Here is a 24413-nt window from a genome sequence, read left to right as displayed (position 1 = left end):
ATACTGTTCTCATTCCTCCTGTACTGTAGTATATCAGTAATCAAGCCTTATTTAAAACATTTTTCAGAGTTTAAACAGATCTCTAGGATCAAGCAACACAGAAAAGATAAATGCCCCTGTTAAGAGAACCTCATGAGAGAACCAACTTAGTGTTTGCCTACTTTTTAGTCATAGTTTCCTTTTCTTTCTTCACCCCATGAAAGTCATGTTTTTAGTGCAAAAGTTTAGAGTATGACTGGAAAGAGTATTGGACTGGACTGGGTCCTGGGCCTTTCTTGTGTCACAGACTAGCTGTGTGACTTTGGGTGTGCCATTTATCGTTTAAAGCCTGACTTGTCCTTTCAGTCGTCCAACTCTTCATGACCCCATTTGGGGTTTTCTTGGTGTAGATACAGGAATGGTTTGCCATTTTCTCCTCCACCTCGTTTTACAGACGAGGAAATTGATTAAGTCTCTTTGTCAGGATGTTACAAATGCCTTGCAGAGATTGGTCAACAAATAGGGATAAAGGACTTGCCCTGGATCTGTGTCTGAGGCTGGATTTGAACTCAGTAAGAGGAGTCTTCTTGACTCTAGGCCTGGCACTCTCTCCACTGTGCCACCTTGCTGCTGCCCCAAAGCCTGATTCCTTATCTGTAAAATGAAGGGCTTCAGCCAGATACACTCATTAGGTTCCTTTGAGTTGTGAAAAAAGATAATCCCTAACCTTTTTATTTCTGACCTCTGCCAAGGAAGAAAAGCAAGTATTTACGTAGTCTTAATTTTTTCCCTACATTTTTTAGCGTCATCTAGTATGGAATGTAGAAAAGTAAAGCTCAGCCCAGAGATGGGCTGGAAATCTCCCTGATTTGACTGAATGTGTTTAATACTGTACCAAATTAAACATTTTTAACATTTATTATTCACCTATCTCATTGTTTGGGAAATGATTCCCTTTTTCCAGAACAGAACCTCTTAGTTCCCAGGAAGTAGGTGTCAACATTCTTGAGCAAGAACAGTACTGTTAACCAATAGTGTAGCTATTTGCTTTTGAAAAAAGTGGATCTTAAAAATTCCCAAAAGGCAGTAGAGACAGTAGCTGGTACAAATTATGAAAGTTAGTCTAAAGTGGACTCTTGAGTCACTGGAAAAGCTTAAGTTTCTTGTGTCTGCTACATATGTTAATATTTTTAAGACTTTGGTTAAGTTTTAATATCTCTTATCAAATGGGGTTAAAAACAAGTGCTCTCTTCTGTAAGTTTGAGAGCAGGGCCATTTCCTTTTGGACAGTTTGTTCTCCTTTGCCAGAATATATTCTCACTTTATTCTAGATGAAAGAATATTACAGTCATGAGCACCTGAAATATTTTTTAGCATTGTTTGTTGGCATCTTGATAACACAGGAGTTTTGTGATTTACTAGGTTGAATTTTAGCTTATTCTCTTTTAATTATAGTATCAAATACAGAAAGAAGTAAAAATAAGAAATGAGATATTTACTACACAAGTATTGAGTAAACTGAGCTGTTACAAGTTACAAGAAAGTTACTGTGTGACTGGATATTTTATTTCTAGGTGTGAGAGCCTGTTAAGTCCTAATTTGCTTTACTATCATAATTTCAGGTAAAGTAATAAAAATATCTGTTACTTACTTAATCTCTTGCTGCAGATCAACCTGTGCAGAATACAGTGGGGCAGACTATAATAGTGTAGGGTTAACAAATGAGCTCTGACCTTGGAGTGGTACCTGCTTCAAGAATTTCGGAGTGGGTTTGTTTTAAAATACAAATATACTTGCTGACCTATCCGTAGAACCAATCAGAGCAATGTCCAGTTGGCCAAACTTTATAAACTAATGTGTTGGTTTATTTAATCTTGATGTAGCTTCCCTTTTTCAATTTTAATATTAGCAGTGTACCCATGGCATTCTTTAGTCTTCACCTGAACATCTTTAGATTTCTAAAAAAATCTGACAGTTTATGTTCACTATAGGATGATTGTACTTTATGACCAGGGGGCACAGTCATTGTTTCTCTATTTTTTCAGGACCTCCAGCCAGCCTTTTCCAGCCACCCCGTCGCCCTGGCCTTGGAACTGTTGGGAAACCAATCCGTCTTCTAGCCAATCATTTTCAGGTTCAGATTCCTAAAATAGATGTCTATCACTATGACGTGGATATCAAACCAGAAAAACGGCCTCGTAGAGTTAACAGGTAAGGATTATAGAAAATGAATTCTGGGACAAGTTTAATTGTGTAAAAGGAAGACAGAGATGGGTCATTCTGGCATCAGCTGTGACATTCAATGCTTTTGTTTTTTACAGTCTTGAATTATTTCTAGCCATGTGTTCATTATTTCATGGAGAAGTATGATCTCTCCAACAAGATATTAAACTGTTTGAGGGCAAGGTCTATTTCACTATTCTTATATCCCCCGACAGTGACTACTGCTAAGTAATAGCAATTTAGTAAACTGAAATGAGTAAAGGGCAGAGGTCAAAGAAAGGGCCCTTTGTCTAACAGGAGGCAGTAGAAATTCTCAGCACATATAGAGGGCATTTGGAAGGATCATTGTAATAGAAAGTAATGTAATATGGAAATTAAGATTTAATAATAGTAAAAGTGGTGGGAATAAGTGTAAGACTAATGGAAGCAGAAGAAAATAAAGGGTCACCTTGGATTATTTAACAAGATGGAGCCTTTGCCTGTTTTCCACAGTGGGTGAGCATTGTCTGACTTGTGTTAGTTTTTCAGATTGCTTCATAGATAAATCTCAATAGCAGAAGACCATGATTCTCGTAGTAGTAGTACTACCAAGTGGCCCGAAGACCTTAACACATTGTCCTAAAAATGCTTTCTTCATGTACAATTCCCCTTTTTATTCTTGTGCATTTGCTTTTACTGGCACTTATTAAATTTATTTTTTAAATAAATTTTTATTGGTATCTTTTTTTTTACATCACCTAAAGTTTCCCCTCTATCCATTATCTCCTTCCTCCCTCAAAAGCAAAGAATACTTTTTAAAGAAAAAGAGGAAGAAGAGAAAAAAACAATCAGTAAAACTAATCAGTACATCAGAAAACTTTTTAAAATATTTACAGTCTTCCATATCCATGACTTCCCACCTCTGAAAAGGAGTAGGAGAAGGTGTCTTCTTTTATCTTTTCTTTGGGGCCAAGCTTGTTCTTTGTAATTGTGGCACATTTGTTTTCAATTGTTTTTTAGTTGTCTTTTCACTTACATTGTTTTTGTCATTGTACATAATGTTTTCTTAGTTCTGATTACTTTATTTGCATCTGTTGTTGTAAGTCTTTTCCTGTTTCTCCATATTCATCTTATTTGTCATTTCTTATAGCACAACAACATTTCAATATATCCATGTGCAACAGGTTTTTTTTAAGCCATTCCCCAATTGATGGAAATATACTTGTTAGCAGTTCTTTGTAATGCTGATATAAATATTTTGGTATATATGGAGCCTTTATCAGTGACTTCACTGGGTCATATGCCTAGGAATCTCAGAGTCAAAGAGTATAAACATTTTAATTTATTTGCATAATTCCAGTTGCTTGCCAAAATGGTTGTCCTAATTCACTGTTCCACCGACAACGTACTAATGTGCCAATCTCTCTACAAACTCTCTAACTTAAACTATTCCCACCTTTTTATTATCTTTGCCATTTTGTTGGGTGTGAAATGAAACCTCAGGGTTGTTTTGATTTGTATTTAATAGTTTGCAGTTCTTTTTGAAAATTGTTCTTATCCTTTGACTACTTATCTGTTGGGGAATAGTTTTGGTCTTATATTTGTTATTTGTCTGTATATCTTGGATACCAAACTTTTATCGAAGAAGTTTGATAAAAAGATTTTTCCCCATTCAGCTGCTTATTCTAAATGTGTTAATTTTGCTAGTGCAGAAACTTTTCAATTGTTAATCAAAATTTTTCTTTATCATTTGTAATTACTTCTATACCATTTTTGGTTCAGAATATATCTCCAACTTATAACCACATAAAAGAGGCCTATGAGCTTCTCTTCTTTTTTGTCTTATTTTCATTGCTAAGATTTCTGGAACTATTACAAAATAATAGAGTGGAAAGTGGGCATTTTTCCTTTATACCTATATTTATTGGGAAAGCTTCTACTTGTGTATCCCCATTCCATATCATATTTACTTTTGGTTTTAAATATATTTTATGATGCTGAAAAAAAGATCCTCTATACCTCATTTTATAGGTTTTTATTAGTACTTACCTGTAGTTTCTAAATATAGAATAAAAAATTACACAGCTCAGTTGGCAGTAGAGGCAGTTCAGTGTAGAGTATATAGTATATTATATAGAATTAGAATTGAAGATCCATCTGGGCTCAAATCCTAGCTCTAATATTTATTAGCTATGGACAAGTCACATAACTCCTTGAGCATCAGTTTTCTGTAAATCAGGTATTACAACTATTATCTTCATACTACAGAATTGTGAAGACAGTATTTTGTAAACTTTAAAGTATTGTGTAAATGTAAGTTATCTGTTTGGCAGTTATATTTCTTGTAAATTAGTGAATTGTCTTTGTCAGTGATGGAAACAAATCTTGAAACCTGGCATAAGTAGGAAAAACAACCTTATTAATATTATTAATATAAAAACAAAAGCTGACATTTATGTAGTGTCTTAAAGTTTGCAAATATACATTTTCAGTGGAGTGGATTGGTTTTTCTTAACTGTACTTATTAGTAAAAAGGGCAGGTTCTATGGAAGAAGGGAAAATAATTTCAGAAGTCAGAATGATGAAAAAAGGCATCAGTAAAACATGTAAAAAGATGAAGCTTGCAAAGCATGTTATGTAAGTTTTCATTTGAGCTTCACAACAACCTGGGAAGGTACTACAGGTTTTATCCATGTTTTACAGATGAGGAAACCTCGGATTAGAGAGATATAGTGATCTACTCATGGTCACACATCTAGTGTCAGAGGTGGGATTTGTACCCAGGTCATCCATACTCTCTGTCCAACACTATTCATCATGCCTTACAAGTTTACTACTTGGCTTAAGAAGTTTGTTGATTTATTTATGATTCTGGTGAAATTGTTCTAGATAAGCATTGGACTGCCAACCTTGTAAGAGCCAGAAAGAGTAGAAGATTCCTGGGTTCTGTTTCTAGATTTTTTTTTCTTCCTCTCACCCCTTCATCTGCTTTAGGAAAAAAATAGAAACTCTTGTAATAAATGTACATAGTTAAGGAATACAAATTCCTATGTTGGCCACATCCAACAATGTATATCTTAGTCAGGAATTGTGATCTGGTCATTGCATTCATTATAGTCCTTAAGTTTTCCAAAATTGTTTGTCTTTACAATGGGGTTTATATTGTATAAATTGTTCTCTTTGTTCTGTTCATTTCAGTCTGTATTAGTTTATGCAAGCCTTCCTGTGTTTCTCTGAACCCTGCGTATGCTTTTAGCATTTCTCACAGCACAGTAGTATTCTATTATGCGTATATACATCATTGATTTGTTCAGTCATTCCTCAACTAATGAGTACTTCCTCAATTTCCAGTTCTTTGCCAACTACAAAAAGAGCTGCTATAAATATTTTTATGAATGTGGATTCTTCTTTAATCTCTTTGAGAGTATAGGCCTACAGTGTTTTTCTTGGTCAAAAGGTATGGCCAGTTTAGTAACTTTGAAGGCATAGTTCGAAATTGCTGTCCAGAATGACTAAACCAATTTACAGCTCCACCAGCAATACATTAATTTGCCTATTTTCCTGCAGACTCTTCCAACATATGCTATTTTCTTTTCCTATCAACTTTGCAAATCTGATAGTTAAGAGGTTACTTTAAGAGGTTAGTTACTTTAATTTGCATTTCTCTTAATTGGTGATTTGGAGAATTTTTATTCTTATGTCTGTTGATGGCTCGGATTTCTTCCCTTGAAAATTGCTTGTTCTTATCCTTAGACCATTTATCACTCGTGGAATAGCTCTAATTTGTTATTATACATTTGAATCAATTCCTTATATGTTTTGGAAATGAGACCTTTATCAGAGAAATTTGCTGTCAAGATTTTTTCCCAGTTAAGTGTTTCCCTTCTAATCTTAGCTACGTTGTTTGTTGGGGGGTGGGGGGAGGGAGGGTTGTACAAAAACTTTGTAATTTTATGTAATCAAAATTTATTTTCTGTGGACCTCTCTATCCCTTATTTGGTCATCATCTCTTCTCTTATTCGTATATCTGAAAAGTAATTTTTTCCTTCTAATCTGTTCACGATGTGATCTTTTATATCTGGATCTATATATCAAGATATGCTCATCTATTTGGAAGTTTCCTAGGTCTTTAATGTCAAGTGTTAGTCTAAACCTAATTTCTGCTAGATTGCTATCTAGTTTTCTAGTTTTGGGTCAGATAAACACTAGGCAGCTAGGTTTATTTGCTTCTATATGTTGCATACCTATTCGACTCCATTGCTCAACCTCTCTCTTCACTATCAAATTGTTTTAATGATTACTGCTTTGTCATGTAGTTCGAGACCTGGTATATTTAGATCCCACTCCTTCCCACAATTTTTCATTATTTCCCTTGAGATTCTTGACCCTGTGTTCTTCCAGATGGATTTCATTATTAATTTGTCTAGTTCTGTAAAGCACTCCTTTGGTAGTTTGATTCATAAGAGATTTCCATAAACTCTAACTTATTTCTACTTTCCTATAAAAATGAGAATGTACGACTAAGGCCACATTCTTAGATCACTGAAATGTATAAAAGAGGAATAGGATAATGCCACTTAGGCACATCAGTCGTCTTTCTTGCAGGTAGGTATCTTTTAAAACCATGAAGACTATTTCTTTGCCCGTATTCTTTAGCTGCTATTTCAGAAATTCTGAAAGAAAGTTCTACATTTCTTAGGGGAGTAGAAAGTACAAAGGATGCACACCTCCGTGTGGCGTAGCAGAAAGACTGCTGCATTTGGAGTCAGGATCTGGGTTTGAATTACAATTCCATGATGTAACATTTTTCTGACTTTGGGCAATCACTTGACCTCTCAGGGCTTCTGTTTCCATATCTGTAAAATGAGGTAGTTGGACCAGGTTGATTATGTCTAAGTCCCTTCTGGCTCCAAATCCTAAGCACATTTTCATGTGAACTGTCTTAAATGAATTATTTTGGTTTTATGATTTATTTGGAAAGCCTGAGGTCTTACACCAGCTAGGCCTTAGTTTTTACTTTATAAACTAAGGAAGGTGGAAAAAGACTTGGTTATTTCCAATTGAGTTTCCTCCTCTAATATTTCATGACACTATAACTAAATCATCTATGACACATTGTTTTAGCCATTTGTGACATAATTTTGTGTATAAGAAACAAATCCCAGTACTTGGGGAATCATTTATGTTGGTAAGACTCACATGCCGTTGGGTACCACTGGAATTTCATACTCCAGAATGATAGCAGCTGTCTTTGTTCCAGTGCCAGGGCTCAATGTGTTATCCTGTATATATGCAAGTCATGCACTGTTTTGTTATGTAATATACTACATTAGTACATTTCAGGAAATAGCTTCCTTCTCTACTTTATGTGTGAGCATTATAGAGTAAAACCAAACAGTACATAGAGTAACAGTATTGTCATTTAATATCAAGAGAACCAAATTATTGCTTTGGGAAATGATCTTGAGTTTATTGCTTCTTCTGTTCATGAACAGCTCTTCCCACTCTACTCTTGTTTTCCAAATCTTTGAGGTTCCCCCCCACCATGGTTTTACTCATTTGGAGCTATTCGTCACCAGTGGGTTTTAAATAAATATGAACTTAAATCCCAAAGTAATTTTTTTAAAGTTTATTTCTAGGAAGTGAAGGTACTACTGCTAAGCTTCTTGTTTGTGGTTTGGATTTTTTAAAACCCTGCATTTGGGAGGAGGCTGTAAAATCCTTTGGCAAATTTTCTCCACTCCCAACTTATGTTGTAAGCTTTCAGTTGTTTTGATTAAGTCATGGTAACTTACTTTAGAAAAATTACTCTTAAATGACTTGGCTGTGTTATGCCCTGAAGTCCATCATGCCTAGTTTTGACCTAAAATTAGATAATTGAAGATGTGTTGTTTTTCAAAGCTATATTCCTTTGTTGTTTAAGGGAAGTGATAGATACAATGGTGAGACACTTCAAAATGCAGATATTTGGTGATCGGCAGCCTGGCTATGATGGCAAAAGAAACATGTATACAGCACAACCACTGCCTATTGGACGGGATAGGGTAAGTATTCCTAATAGGTGGAAACGAGTCATCATGGCCCTAAATCACTAATGAATGAATTAAAAAAACATCTATTAAGCACTTACTATTTGCAAAGTTCTGTAATATGAGGTGATAACTATATAGAGGCAGCTAGGTGGCTCAGTGGACAGAACACTGGAGTCACAAAGATCTAGAGCTCAAATCTAGTTTCAGACATTTACTAGCTGTGTTACCTTGGGCAAGTCCCTTATCCTCTGTTTGCTTCAATTTCCTCAACTGTAAAATGGAGATGATAATAGCTCCTACCTCCGAGGGTTGTGGTGAGGATCAAATGAGGTAATATTTGACAAGGACTTAGCACAGTGCCTGGCACATAGTAGGTACTATATGAATGCTAGCTGTTATTACTATTCTTCGTGAATAGGAGGTATGCTTAGTTCATATTAATCCATCCACATTTCCTTCCCCAGCCCTGTGTGACCAGCAGATTATATTCAAGACAGCTAACTGGGATTAGGTAAAGAGCCTTCAGCCTGTGTAGCGAGCAGGTATATTGTGCACAAAGCTGAATAGGCTACATAGAGGTCAAATATGGGACCTTAGCTTTGTTTGCATTATAGTCTAACTAACTGCTATAATGAACTCTTTGAACTGATGAGACTTGATATAACCATATGCAGCTGTAGTTCTTCAAACTTGGATTGTAATGGAAATCGGTTCTTTTAGCCTGCAAGATTTCTATCTATGTTAGGGACCATTTTTCTTGAGTCCTCCAGTAGCTCCAGCAGAGCAAAGCTCTCCCTTTCTCATTTGTGGATTGCCAAAGCCCACTAACCTGTATTTATTTTACTTCTTAATGAACAACCATGTGACATGCACTGTAGCTCAATCTTCCTGATCTGTGCAGCTCTTCCACTTACATGGAGGGCTGTTTCATCTTGTTGCGCTTTTTCTGTACTAGAGCTATATTAAGTAAACTTAACCCTAGTAACATCCCTTCTCCAAGGCACAGTGGATAGAGCACCAGGCCTGGAGTCATGGAGGACCTGAGTTCAACCCGGCCTTGGACAGTTACTAGCTGGGCGACTCTGGGCAAGTCATTTAACCTCTGTTTGCCTCAATTTTCTCATCTATAAAACAGGAATAATAACAGCTCCTATCTCCCAGGGTTATTGAGAGGATCAAATGAGACAGTGTTTGTAAAGCACTTTACCGCAGTGCCTGGCACATAGTAAGTGACATACGAATGTTAGCTATTATTATTACCTTTAATTTTTACTGGTATTACTGGAATCAAACCAGTGCTAGCAAATGAAATTCAGATTGCCATGTCTATATATAAAACTTGTCTGGATACCCTGGCATTTCTTACCATTCCTTCCTTAAAAAGTAATGGAAAATGATGGAGAAGATTGTGGCAGGGAAGTATAATTTACAGGAAGCTGTGAAATTGATGTTTGATGAAAAGAAACTTAGTTTAATAAGCTTCATAATAACAACCATGGCTTTATGTATCACTTACCTTTATTAATGTGTGTGTTCCTTTTACCCCACCAAGGTTGATATGGAAGTGACTCTTCCAGGGGAGGGCAAAGACCAGACCTTTAAAGTGTCAATTCAGTGGGTGTCTGTAGTCAGTCTTCAGCTACTTTTGGAAGCATTGGCCGGGCATTTGAATGAAGTCCCTGAAGATTCTGTACAGGCACTTGATGTGATCACAAGGCATCTGCCTTCCATGAGGTGAGTGTCCCTGTTGGGTATATTCCGTATAAGTTCAAGTCTCTGGAGTAGGTAATTTTAGGGCTTCCAAGGTGGTTTCTGCATGGTTCCTTTTTCATACTCTGATTCTGTAAACTCCTGGGAAAGGCAAGAGTGGAATAAGAGAACTTCTTACCTGTGAAACATGCCAACTCTTGTTTCTTCAGGTATACTCCTGTGGGCCGTTCATTCTTCTCCCCTCCTGAAGGTTACTACCACCCTCTGGGAGGGGGCAGGGAGGTTTGGTTTGGCTTCCACCAGTCTGTGAGACCTGCCATGTGGAATATGATGCTCAATATTGACGGTATGCTAGAATTATGCCCCCACTTCAGTGTTTTAACCCTACCCATTCCCAAAACTGAGTGTCTTCTTGTTCCGTTTATTAGTATCCGCTACTGCTTTCTATCGTGCCCAGCCTATCATTGAGTTCATGTGTGAGGTTTTAGACATTCAGAACATCAATGAACAAACAAAACCTCTTACGGACTCCCAGCGTGTCAAGTTTACCAAAGAAATCAGAGGTAGGTACCTGTGTTAAAGTTGTTTTGTGACTGGCTACGTGACTACTTACAAGTATTTGTCTTAATGAAATAACCAGCAATTTTTTTCCATTTGGAATTTTATTTGTGGGGAGAATGAAGGAATCATCTGTAACAGGCTAGTTTCCTAGAGGATGGAAGAAAAAAATTAGTCCTATTATCTCCTCTCCAATTTATCCATTTAGAAATATGTTTTGTACCCTTTTAAAGATAATTGCTGGTTTGTTACTCTATTTTTATCACTGTGAATGTAATTTAATACCTTTGTTTTGGCATTTCTTCTATATTAGGTCTTAAAGTTGAGGTTACCCACTGTGGACAGATGAAACGAAAATACCGAGTTTGTAATGTAACTAGACGACCAGCCAGCCATCAAACGTATGCTGATCACATCTGAAAGGATGTTTAACATTGAATTGTTGGGTACTTAGCTTGGGTAGTACTACTAAATGCCTTGTTTATCTGACATCACTTGAAAATAATTTGTATGTACATGTTTTTTTCCAAACAATTGGGAGAATCTTTCAGCAATAATATTTAAAATTTCAAACATTTTCGGTGGAAATAGTTACAGAATACATTGCTTTCTTGACTTCTCAAAAAGAGTACATAATTTGATAACTCAGGGTCATCATTATGAACTTCATGAAATAATTATTGTTGATGTAGACTTGTAATTTCATCAGTGTCAATGAATCCTAGTATGGATTTCATGCTAGATACCCCTACCAATACAGATTGGCAACTTCTCTATAATTTGCAGTCTTAGAGAGTTGCCTGGATACTGAAAGGGTCAACAAATTGCCCATGATATCACTCATCTGAAGCGTGTGTGTGTGTGTGTGTGTGTGTGTGAGTGAGTGAGAGAGAGAGAGAGAGAGAGAGAGAGAGAGAAAGAATGCACCTAGGTCTTCCTGACTCTAAGATCAACCCTTCGTGCGTTGCACTCTGCTGCCTATATTATAATACCTTAAATTACTATTGAGGTGTGTAGACTCTTTTAACTCCATGATGAATGTGTCCAAGCGGCAGGGGTTTTTGTAGTTTTTATGTGTAGTTTTATGTTGTATCTGCCCTCATTGTCAGTTGTTACTTCTTGCTGTGGTCATAATATTTCTCAAAGGTATATTCTTATATCTCTTCTTTGGAGACCAGCTTAGTCATTATGATTACTTGTGAACTCAATTCATTTTCGAGTTCTTTCAATTTTTATTGAAGTAGTCATTGTATAGGTTGTTTTCCTGATTCTGCTTCCCTCACTTTGATCAGTTCATATAAGTTTCTGTAGTTTTCATCTTCATTTCTCACAACACAGTAATATTTCATTATATTCAAGTACCTTAATTTATTTAGCTATTCTCCAGTTGATAGCCATCTATTTTGTTTCTTATTGTTTGGCAAAATTGCTGCTATAAATATTTTGATCTATATAGCACCTTTTTTTTTTTTTGGAGGGGGGAAGGCAGGGTAATTGGTGTTAAGTGACTTGCCCAAGGTCACACAGCTAGTAGTGTGTCAAGTGTCTGAGGCCAGATTTGAACACAGGTCCTCCTGACTCCAGGGCCAGTGCCCTACTCACTGCACTACCTAGCTGCCCCCAGCACCTTTCTTTTTACCTGTGACCTTGGAGTACATACCTAGCAATAGGATCTCTGGGTCAGAAAGTACATACATTTTAGTGTCATGATTTGTTTTCCAGAATGCTTGGACTGATTCATTACTACCCCAGTAGTAATCCAGATTACTAAATCACCAGTAGATTGCTGCTTTGCATACTGTTCCACAACTTCTCCAGCACTGACCATTCCAATCTTTTTAACATCAGTGGTGTCGAACTCAAATAGAAGAGGATGCCTACTGGTCCTGAATTGACTTAGAAAACTAGGAATTAACATTATCTATGTTGTATTGCACTTTTATTTATTTTGTTAAACATTTCCCAATTAAATTTTAACCAGGTTCTGGAGATGAGTTTGTCACCTTTGTTTTACATATTTGCCAGTTTGCTTTGTGTGAGGTGAAACCTCAGAGTTGTTTTAATTTGCATATTTCATATTGTTAGTCATATAGAACAATAGTTTCATAGTTTTTAATCATTTGAAATTCTATTCAGAATTGTTTGTTCATATACTTTCATCTCTTAGCCATTGGGGAATGACTATTGGTCTTCTATATTTGTAAGCAAATATACTAATTTTATCATGTTTTTAATATGTTTACTAAAAAATCTATTAGAGCCTAATATATTTTATTAGCTACATGAAGTATTCTACAAGAATACTTTACAGTGCCCTGACCAAGTTGTGACACTGTGACATTAGAACTTTTTGTAAGTGGATTTACTTCTGATGTATTAAAATCCCATATCACATGGTTGGTGATATTCCCAACATTAGCTCTCCTTGAGTTGGTTGCTTCTATAGTTTATAATGTTTTCCCATTAACCACTTCTCCACTAATCCTATTGCCCATAAAGAGGTGTCCTTTTTGTGGAATTAATGAAGTTAGGTGAAATATGCCTGTATTTCATACCAGTTCACAAGTTTGTACCATACTGTTCACTGTAAAGTATGAAGGGCTATTATCAAAGAAGGCCCTCAAAAAAACCTGTTTGTTAAAATTGTAGAGTCTTGTTAAGTTACCCTTTCTTGGTCTGTGAGACTCACTGATTATTCAGCTCCTTTGAAGATTTGTTTAGCTCTGACAAAAGTAGAAAGCTAACTCCACATATGTAAACTGAATCCTTGATAAAAACTGGTTTAAATACTGAAAGGAACTAAGGAATTCTGTTCAAAGAAAGGTTTACCTGAATTCACTATGGAACCAATCAGTTGGCTGGCATTTTTTAAGTGCCAGGCATTATCCTGGACACCAGAGATTAAAAATTAAAAAAATGAAGCAATCCTTACTCTCAAGGAGCATATATTCTATTGGAGAAATAAACATGTATATGTAAAAGTATATTAAAAAATAAATAATAAAGATGTAAACCATGTGGAAAATGTCTTAGAAGTTAGAATTTTATTCTTAATTGGGGAAAAGTATGAATTGATGAAAATTTTCTAAATAGTATCATCCTACAGTTTTCCTCTACAGCTGGAAAATGGTCAGGCTATGGAATGTACAGTAGCCCAGTATTTTAAACAGAAGTATAGCCTGCAGCTGAAATATCCCCATCTTCCCTGTCTCCAAGTGGGGCAAGAACAAAAGCACACTTACCTTCCTCTTGAGGTAAGCTTCAATAGAAGTGCTCCTACTATGCTATCAGATACTTAGATTATTTACTTATAAAAGCTGTCCTTTAATCTAAAAAGTAAAATTGTGTATGATAGTTGGAAGGATTTTTTTTTTTTTAGCTATGTACCGCTGGCACTTGAGCTATTTTTTCCATTTTTCTGAAATCTTTCTCATAAAATCAGGTTTGGCAGAAGCCATTAACTTAGTTCGTTTGTCTTATCCTAATGGCAGGTCTGTAATATTGTGGCAGGACAGCGGTGTATCAAGAAATTAACTGACAATCAGACGTCCACCATGATCAAAGCCACTGCAAGATCTGCTCCAGACCGACAGGAGGAAATCAGCAGACTAGTGCGTAGGATACACTTTTTATGCAATCCTAGCTGTGCATTGAAAGAAAGGCAAACACAAAATTTTAGTAATATGATACGATCAGTTTTTTGTTCTTATATTTACAAGAAAGCCTTGCCTTAATTTCATTGGCTTTTGGTTTTGTTTTTAGTAGAAAAAAAATTCCAAATCTAGGCTTCTTGAAAAGGATCATATCTTACACATTTTTATATCCATTCATGGTATATAACACAGTACCCTTCATGTAGTGTGGGCACTCATTAATATTGAAGAAATTAAAATGGTGTTTCTACACTACAAAAATACAGAGAGAATTCACAGCGTCTTTGTTCTATTTACAAGAGTGGTGGCCTCTCTGTATAAGAGATACGGAGATGATACATTTTGTCATTTGCCCCATTGATTGCTCAACCATGATGATAGGGTTTTTTTTGTTTGTTTTGTTTCTTAGGTAAAAAGTAACAGCATGGTGGGTGGACCTGATCCATACCTAAAGGAATTTGGTATTGTTGTTCACAATGAAATGACGGAGTTGACAGGTAGAGTGTTACCAGCACCAATGCTACAATATGGAGGCCGGGTAAGGTGTTTTTGTTTTGTTTGGGGGGTGGGGGTATTTTTTACCATTAACCACCTGTCCCCAGCTAATCATGCAATATTTTTTCAGTCATATGTTACTTTGACAGCTGTGTTTTTCATCTTGTATCCCTCTAGCCTGGAGAACTATTAAACTTCCTACATATCCTATCTGGTTTCCACCCTTATGCATTTAAATTTGTGGTAATATTCTCTACTGTCTAGTGGATAGTGATAATGATGGGTTTTTTTCCCCTTTTTGTTTACTTTATTGGTGAAATAAACCATATTCTCACCTAAGTTAAGAGACTGAGCTGAGGGTCAGCTCTGAAAGAAGCAGAGGTGAAGAAGAGGCAGGCCAGGGACCAAGCCATAAGGGAGGCTAAGGCAGGCCTCTCTCTTCACTTTACACTGTCTTGCTTAGCGATTTCATCAGCTCCCATGAGTTCATTTATCACTGTGCTGTAGCCCTAGTTTCTCGCCTGAACACCATGTAGTGTACACATCTTAAACTCTACATCCAAAGCAGAACGCATTATCTTTCCCCTAAAATCCTCCCTTCTCCCTTTCTTCTCCAGGGCACCACTGTCCTCCCAGCTACTCAGGCACACAACTTCAGTATCGTCTTCAGCTCCTTTGCAATACCCCACCTCCCCAGTCCATTGCCAAATCTTGTTTCAACCTTCACAGTATCTTTGCTGTATATCCCCTTTTCTCCTCTGATACATCCACATCCCTGGTGCTGACTTTCATCACCTCATGTCTGGATTATTGCAGTCTCCTTCTTGATTTTCTTTTCCCCACTCCAGTCCAACCTTCATTCAGCTGTCAAAATGATCGTGCTAAAGAATAGGTCTGACCATGTCACCTTCCCTGTTCAATAAATTCCAGTGGCTCCTTGTTACACCCAAGATCAAATATAAAATCCTCTGGTTTTTAAAGCCCTTCACAACTTGGCCCCCTCCTACCTTTTCAGTCTTCTTACACCGTACTCGCCTTCACATACTCTTCCATGCAGCAGCACTGGCCTTCTTTCTATTCCTCACACAATGCTTCATTTACCTGCCTGATGCCTTTTCACTGGCTAGCCCCTGTGCCTGAATTGCTCTGCCTCCTCACCTTCATCTCCTGGCTTCTGAAACTTAGCTCACATCCCACCTTCTGCAAGAATTCCTTACCATTCCCTAGACTACTAATGATTTCTCTCTGAGACTACCTTCCATTTGCATTTATGTTGTGTTTTTTTTTTTTTTTACTTGGCATCTCTCCATTAGAAAGAAAAAAGTCCTTTGAGGGAAAGACCATGTTTTTGTCTTTCTTCATATCACTGCCTGACTGTCTTTGGTACAAAGGAAGTAGCTGAAAAGTGATTGTGGACTAACTAGGTCATCATTGACAATCCTAAGGAGAAGATTATGGCAATTAGGCAGTGCCCAGCATTCTAGATTGCATCATAGAATCATGAAGGGAGCCTCAGTGAATCTCTTATCCAGCCTATTCAGGAACAGTGGAGGAGATTGAGGAGATAGAGGTGAAAGGATTTGCCTGATTCACAGAGCTGGTGGATGGCAGAGCCACATTGTATTATTGCTCTTTCAACTCAGCACTTGGCTCCTTTTACTTCACCGCACTGATGTGAGCTTAGACTTTTGTTTATTATGTCATTATTAACATGCTCTTGAATTGTAATCTGTTCTCTTCCCCCCATTTTTTCCTCCTCTACCTCCCGAAAAAGAATAAAACAGTAGCTACACCAAACCAAGGTGTATGGGATATGCGAGGAAAACAGTTTTATGCTGGCATTGAAATTAAAGTGTGGGCTGTTGCTTGTTTCGCTCCTCAGAAACAATGCAGGGAAGATCTGTTAAAGTGAGTATTTTTTTTTTATATTTGTAGCTAGGTCCTATGCCTTTTCAATATAATGTGCTACATTTAGTGTCCTTCTTCATCCTAGGATCTTGTGCATGTACACTGGCACTTGTAACTTAAGTTCTGGGAGTGTCCCCAGCAGTCTGGAGGGAGGGAGGGAAGGCTTGTGCCAGGGACAGTTTCACATCTGGGGATTCTGTTAAGTTTCAGCTTCCTTGCTCTTGAAACAGAAACTCATCTCTGACTCACTTGTAGGACCAGACAGAGGGGACCATACACTAAGGCTTTGTGGGAATTCCACCTCTCAGCTCCCTGGATGTATTTTGATCTGTTCAACTGAGACGAAAAATAGATTAATCTTAACCATTCTGCTTTTGCTAATTGCTACTAGTTCTGTTAGCTTCTGAAGGAACACTGACTAAGATTGTTGGTTTCAGTCTGCATCACTTTTTACAGATTTATAGAGGAAGTTAGTAAGAAGTGTGGAAAAATCCAGGTGAGAAAAGGGAGCTGATATGAAGGGAAAGGAATGTTTAAAATTATTGGCAAATACACAGAAGAATTGATTCTGAAAGCTTCATACATGGGTTGAAGTAATGGTATGTTTCCTTCTGCACTGGGGTTCTTATATCCAATATTTAAATTGAAAGTAAATTTTATTTGTTTCAAATCCTAGTTGCTTTTTAATATTTCTGATTTGGGGGGAGGTTAATTGCTGGGCCAAGTTTTAATGTAATCATTATCTTTGAGTTAGCATTTTTAGTCTACACTTGTTCCAAAAGTTAAAATTAAGGCTAGTCATTTGACAGGCTCTTTGATAACATCGTACTCCACTTCAGCTCCAGTGCTACAGCTTCCAATCCAATTCTGGTCACCAGTTATGCTTTGTTTTAGCACAGAATTGGCTGTTCTGAGAAAAGCTATAGATTATGACAATTGCTAGAGCACCAAACTGACCATGAAGTAACAAACACTGTGCCAATGGTTCTGTTTCACCAGGAGTTTCACAGATCAGTTGCGTAAGATTTCTAAGGATGCTGGGATGCCCATTCAGGGTCAACCATGTTTTTGCAAGTATGCACAGGGAGCAGATAGTGTGGAGCCCATGTTTAAACATCTGAAGATGACTTATGTGGGCCTGCAGCTGATAGTAGTGATCCTACCTGGGAAGACACCGGTATATGGTATAGTTCTTGTTTACTGTATTTCATCTCTATGTTAAGTGGTCACATGATTTTTTTTTGGCTTGTTTGGGGTTTGGGGTGGGAGGGTGGGGGGAGAGGGGGGGCCTGAGGTGAGGCATTTGGGCTTAAGTGACTTGCCCAGAGTCACACAGCTAGTAAGTGTTTTGTCTGAGGCCAGATTTGAGCTCCAGTCCTCCTGACTCCAGGGCTAGTGCTCTATCCACTGTGCCATCTAGCTGCCCCAATTTTTTTTTAATTATATGGCAGGAATATGTATAGTATGCTGCTTACATGGTAAAACCTGGAACATGGTAAACACAGATAAGGTTTTATCTGGTTTTTCTCTGTGGCTTTACAGAGTTACTGGTAATTATCAACATCAGCATCCTCCTATTAGGATTATTGCCTCTTAATTGTCCTCCCTCACTCCAGTGATGCTATAGTTACTTTCCTCATGTACATAAATGATGGTATCACTGTTTTGCTCAAGATGCTTCATTGCCATTCTATTGCCCACCGAATAAAGCTCCTTAGATTCTTTAGCCTGCCATTCAAGAGACTTTGCAATCTAGAATTCTGTGACTTCTCATATTACCCCTTTGTACCCTTGTGTCATACTGGGTTATAAGCAATACACTAGACAGATTTTGTACTTTCTTGCCTCCATATCAGTGGGCTCCTTATGCCAAGATACTCACCCTCCCCTGTTCCTTTTTTCTGCATTTTGAAATTCTACCCACTAGATAAGATAAAGCATTTATTAAGTTCTTTCTGCTTGTTGTGTGGAAAGCATTGTACTAAACACTGGAAATATATGAAGAAGACAGCCCCTGTCCTCAAGGAGTATAAAGGGGGAAGACAGTAAGTAGAAGGAGCTGAAAAGAGAGTGGGGAGTGAGATGTCAGAGGTGTGAGAAGGCCACTGGGATAGCAATGGAAAATTGCAGAGTGTCAGGGGCTAGTACAGGTTAGAAGTGAGTATAGCTGGCTAGAATACGTGCTCATGTGGAAGTTGCAGGGAGGAACTCATACTTTAGGATCCAGCTCAGATGGTACCTCTTATGGAACCTTCTTTGATTTCCCCACCCAAAAAAAGGATGGTTTTTCCTTTCTCAGACCTCAATATTTTGGCAGCTTTTAAAGTTATTAGTGGTAGTGCTGTGTGTACTGGGGGTAGGGGTGTACACATGTATCTTTATTATAATGTAAATTTGATTAAAATATGAACTGTATCCTATTTAGTCTTTGTATCTTCCATCTGATACAGGAGTCTGTGTATACTAAATGAATACTAAAAAAAATTACTATTGAGTTAGGAGAACTTTTATAAGTTTTATTTTATTTGTTTGCTTCTAGCTGAAGTGAAACGTGTTGGTGATACCCTCTTAGGAATGGCTACTCAGTGTGTTCAGGTGAAAAATGTAGTAAAGACTTCACCCCAAACTCTTTCTAATCTCTGCCTGAAGATAAATGCAAAGCTTGGTGGAATTAACAATGTCCTTGTGCCCCATCAGAGGTAAGACTCATTTTGAATCTTAGATTATAGACTTTGAGTTGGAAGAAACCTTAGAGCTCATTTAAGAAATGATAAAATGCAGAGATAATAAGTGATGTAGTAAATAGCAAAACTGCAATTCGAGCCCAAGTCCTCAGACTCTAAATTCAGCTTTTTTTCATGGTACGTCATGTTTAAAACCTGAATTTTTTCAACAGAAATTGTTGAACCTGAGAGTAATCAATGAAGAATAAACAGTGTAGTATTATGTGTAGAGGATCAAGCTAGTCAATAGATGAGTCAATTTTGCCAATAATTGCAGTATTGGTTTAACCAATTTGTTGAACCTCTTAGTTTCTTCCATCTATGATGCCTGCCCTGCCTGTATTAGAATTGAAAAGTCAGAAATACTTTACAAATTGAAGGTGGTAGCATTTGTTTAAAAGATTTGGGCAGTATAAAACCCTAGCCAAAAAGCCAATATTATTAGTTCTGTGTTCCCCGTGACATGCACGACAGGTGAAAGCACTTTTCCATACTGCTCTAGGTGGCCACACCCTCCTCCACAGTAGGGTTCTGTGGAGTAGACCCCCATACAAGATCCTACCTGAAGCAGCAAGAGGGGGTCTTGGGATAGTATCTGATGTTTCAGGTGCTGCCTTTCAGTAGGTCAGGATGGGGTGGTTGTTGGCTGCATATAAAGTAAAGTGCCTCATCATGGTGACAAGGTGTGACAGTGGTTTCTTAAAAGCTGTACCAGTAGAATGCAGGCACTGATAGGTTCTACAGTGCGGACAGAGTGATGCCAGCAACAGACCCATTTTCTGAGCATGGGCCTGGCTAACTATGGAGAGCCTCATCACTCATAGGCTGGCCCTTGGTGTTGCATTCTTTTGGTCATGACAGCCATGAAACAAAGAAAACTACAAAATGGCCCTTAGTCCTTCTGCCTCCACAGTGGCAGTGGCAGAAACAGGCAGGGGATATACCGTAACATTAAGTTACCCTTTGGTACTAAAAATGTAAAATCCCTGTCTAGTGATAAATAAGCAGGAGCTAAGGAACTAAATTGTTTCTGTCTTTACGTTCTTAATATAGACAAAGCCAGTAAGCAGGGAAATGGAATCATGGCTTACAGGCTTTCCTTGAAGAGGAAAGTAAAGGAGTTGACTGGGTTAATTTTCTTGTGCATCCAAATGCAACAAAAACACCATTTTATATGACATTTGATCATTTCATTGGAGAACTCAGGATAAGATTTTATTTAAAAAAATAGCACTAGGAAAATAATTTTAGTCTATCAAACCAGTAGGTATTAAGTGCTTAATATTTGCTAGGCCCTGTGCTGGTCACTGTAGATAACAAAAGCAAAAACATTGTTGTTGCCCTCAAAGCTCAGATTCTAATGGGGGAGATAGCTATAGACATGCAGTATACATACACAATATGGAAGATAATCTCAGAGGGAACACACAAGCAGCAAGGGAGACTGGGAAAAGCCTCCTGAAATTAGGATTTGAGCTGAGTCCTGAAGGGAAAGCAATAGAAGTTAAGAGGTGGAGTTGAGGAGAGAGAGCATTCCAGAGATTTAGGGGACATCCAGTACCAGGGCACAAAGATGGGGGTGGAGAAACAAGTAGGCCAGTATAACTGAAACACTGAGTGTGGAGAATAAAGTCTAAGAAGACTTTATAATAGCAAAGGGCTAGATTGTAAAGGGCTTAAAATGCCAAACAGGATTTTCTGTTATCTCCAGGACCAATAAGGTCACTGGGACTTAGTAAGCAAGGGGTGACATGGTCAAGCCTGTATTTGAGGAAAAGCTTTGGCAGCTGAGTAGAATGGGAGGAAGCAACCAATTAGAAAGCTATTGCAATACCCCAGGTTGGAGGTGATTACTGCCTGAACTAAGGAAGTAGCTGGCTGAGTGGAGAGAAAGGAATGCAAAGGAGAAATGCTGTGTAGTTAGAAATAACTAAATTTGATAACAGATTGGATATGTGGGTGAGAGTGAAGAGTCAAAGACAACATCAAGGTGCAAGTCTGGTTGATTGTGGGAGGATGATGGTACCCTCAAAAATAACAGCAAAGCTGAGCAGAGAAAAGTGTTTGGGGAAAAGATAATGTGTTGTGTTTTGGACAAGTTGAGCGTGAGGTGCTTATGGAACATCCAGTTTTGGGTATTTAAAAGGCAGTTGTTGATGTGGAGCTCAGGAGAGAGACTAAGACTAGATAGGTAGAGATAACAGTTGAACCCATTGGAGCCGATGAGATCGCCAAGTAAGAGAGCATAGAGCAGGAATTTTTAACCTTTTTTTGTATCATGGACCCCTTTGGCAATCTGAAACCTATAGACCCCTTCTCAGAATAATGTCTTTAAATGCATAAAATAAAATACATAGGATTACAAAGGAAACCAATTATTCTGAAATACTGTTATCAAAAAGAATTTTTTTTTAAGTTCACTGTCCCTTAGTTAATAACTTCTGGTAGAAGGAGAAGAAAAGAGGGCCCAGGACAAATCTGTGGAACATGCATTAATGTGACATTGAGGAAGACGTAGCAGTGGAGACATATGTAGAGTAGTCAGATAGGTAGTAGATCCAGGAAAGAATTATTTCATGAAAACCTAGAGAAAAGAGAAATGAATGATTGACAATCTCAAAGGTTGTAGAAATGTCATGAAAGATAAAAGTTGAGGAAAGGCAATTAAAACATTGGTGAGGGTAGTTTCAGTTGAATAATGAGGTCAGAAGCCACATTGCAGAGGGTTTAGAAGAGAGTGAGAGGAGAAATGGAAGTCTCTAATGTAGACAGCTTTCTCAAGCAGTTTTAGCTGTGAAAGGGAAGAAAAATATCAGATGATAGCTAGAGGTGGTGGCAGAATCAGGCAGGGTTTTTTTTAAGGATAAGAGAGACATGGGCACATTTGTTGGCAAGAAGGAAGGAATCAGTAGAAAGAGATTGAAGATCAGGGAGTTAATGGGGGAGAAGATGGAAATAAGGGTGCATGTTAAGAGAGAGGGCCACCTCTTCATGAGAGATAGTACTGAAGGAAGATTAGAATTAGAGTTAGTTCCTGGTACAGAGTAGACACTTGATAAATGTTTATTTATTAGGAGATGTCTGAATCATGTGAGATGAGGACTAAAGAGGGAGCTCTTGGCAAATGGCCTGAGTTTTTGGTAAAGTATGAGGTAAGGTCTTCAGCTAAAAAGAGGGAGGATAGGGAATATGGTGAGAGGCTTGAAGAGGGATGAAAAGGTTTGAAAAAGATGCCATGGTGTGTGGGATAGCAGATCACTTAGAGAGATTTTAAAAGATTGCCTTGCTACAATAAGGGCCCATTTGAAATGATGAAACTTAAGTCTCTAGAGGACCAAATATCTGTTGCTGGTGCAAGAGGTAAGGAAATTGTGTAAAAAACTTGATTAAAAAACTTTTGTTAATTAAAGAGTGAATTAAATTAATGATACTGTATTTTGCTACTCATTAACACCAGTGAAAAGAAACCAACCAAAAATATGTGGGAAAATCTGATTCAGAGGTCAGAAAGGAAAAAGGCTAAAGGCTATGCTTATGCCTCACACCTGTGTATTATTCATAGTTTCTCCAAGAAAGGAGTTGAGATGCATTAGATATGACAGGTACCAAATAACATAGCAAAAAAATGAAATTAATATTATTTTAACAGTAAACTAGCTTGTTGGAGGAGTCATTCCGAAATCAGCTCCCTGTGTGCTCTCAGACCACTTGTTTTGTGAATATATAATTATAAATCCTCTGGCCAGGGGGACTGAGGTGCCCTCTCCCACTAAGGGCTCCTAGTTGTAGACTCAAGTGGGGACTGGATTTAGTCCTGAGGGAGCTTGGCCTTTAAAGCCCAGACTTTATCTTATCTGTAGCACTTTATAAGCTCCCCTTTCCCATAACAATGGTGGGATGATGGGGAAAGGAATTACTTAAAACTTAGGTTAATGCAAGCCTGGTATCTTTCCCAAAAGAAAGGTATTTAGTGTGCATGGTAGATAAGGTATAGGACAGCTATTTTCCTCTCCACAAAAAATATTCTTAGAATACAAAAATCTCATAAGTGCACGTTGACTGACTTAAATACAGTAAATAATCCATAGTCCTTATTTTATTCTCCTAGGAGGTTGATATCTAAAACATTAAATACATTGTGGCACTGCTGAACAGTCATTTTATCTGAACCTCACCTCTATACTTCCCAAATCAGTCCTTTAAGGAATGCTATGGAATGCTTTCAAATCATCCTCCTTGGGGCAATCATCTCCAAGAAGGATGCAGTTACAAAGAACCCTTTTTGCTGCCAGTCACTTCTGACTGCAAAGCCCCTGAGGCCTCAGAAGTTCATCTACATGCATGCTACATAGGTTTGCTCCAACCCTATCTCAGCTGCAAATACAAAGGTCACAATTTATACACAACTAGAGAAAAGAATAAAAATGAGAAAAACCTAATATGTAATTCCATTCTGACCAATTTAAGGAAGTTGTTCTGGCCCCAAAATAGAGGAATAAATATGAATATTGATAACAGTTTCTTAAAGAAGCTTACCTGATTTTAATCAATTTCCATGAAAGGAAAAAGAAGAGCTGAGAAAATTTAATCATCAAGTGTTTCATCTTGATGCCAGCCAAGCGATCTGACAATCAAGGTCAATTCTGATTTGTAATATAAATTCATCTTCAAAATCTTATGGAAAAAAAAATTTAATGGGGAAATAACTTCCAGTTGAGTTAGCCACCCAATTCCCTCATACCTCCTCTATCAAAACCCTGAAATTCACACAAGAGAAACTTCACTAAGTGATATATTCTAGCCTAGAACTGTGCAAGAAGTCAGGGAACAGCCTACAAGCAAGAGGTAAGGTCCCTTTTCCCCCGACCCCCAGCAAAGTCAGCACCAATATCTCCTAACTTGACCAAAGATAGGACATGTATAGCCTACAAGGTTCTGTACCCCTGGGCAAAAGAGCAGAGAGCCTCAAAGATCTAGGGCAGAAGCAGACAGCTTCAGCAGGGGACAAAGCTTGCCCCTGACACAAATCTGAATTTCAAGAACTAAAGCTGCAGAGGCGAGTAAATCAAAGAAAACACCATCCAGTTTAAAAAATTATTGGAGAGCTAATTGTATAACAACTGCAAGCAGAGACTCACAGAAAAAAATGTGAA

General features: G+C 37.7%; 1 protein-coding gene across 1 annotated transcript in view; it reads left to right on the top strand.

The window, feature by feature from the left end:
- The first annotated feature begins 2029 nt into the window (after positions 1–2029).
- Positions 2030–24413, top strand: part of AGO4 (argonaute RISC component 4) — a 38924-nt gene continuing 16540 nt past the window's right edge. Inside the window, exons 1-12 of the mRNA XM_036745404.1 lie at positions 2030–2190; positions 8105–8225; positions 9766–9947; positions 10133–10269; positions 10352–10486; positions 10795–10882; positions 13588–13735; positions 13973–14092; positions 14544–14672; positions 16404–16537; positions 17537–17721; positions 19077–19236. Coding sequence (XP_036601299.1) covers positions 8121–8225; positions 9766–9947; positions 10133–10269; positions 10352–10486; positions 10795–10882; positions 13588–13735; positions 13973–14092; positions 14544–14672; positions 16404–16537; positions 17537–17721; positions 19077–19236 — 1523 coding nt within the window. The 5' untranslated portion in view covers positions 2030–2190; positions 8105–8120. The remainder of the gene's footprint in view (positions 2191–8104; positions 8226–9765; positions 9948–10132; positions 10270–10351; positions 10487–10794; positions 10883–13587; positions 13736–13972; positions 14093–14543; positions 14673–16403; positions 16538–17536; positions 17722–19076; positions 19237–24413) is intronic.

Source organism: Trichosurus vulpecula, chromosome 2 (genome assembly GCF_011100635.1).
Source record: "Trichosurus vulpecula isolate mTriVul1 chromosome 2, mTriVul1.pri, whole genome shotgun sequence".
NCBI classification, from domain to species: Eukaryota; Metazoa; Chordata; class Mammalia; order Diprotodontia; family Phalangeridae; genus Trichosurus; species Trichosurus vulpecula.
The sequence above is the reverse complement of the archived record's forward strand: the minus strand, read 5'-3'. Positions and strand labels throughout refer to the sequence as shown.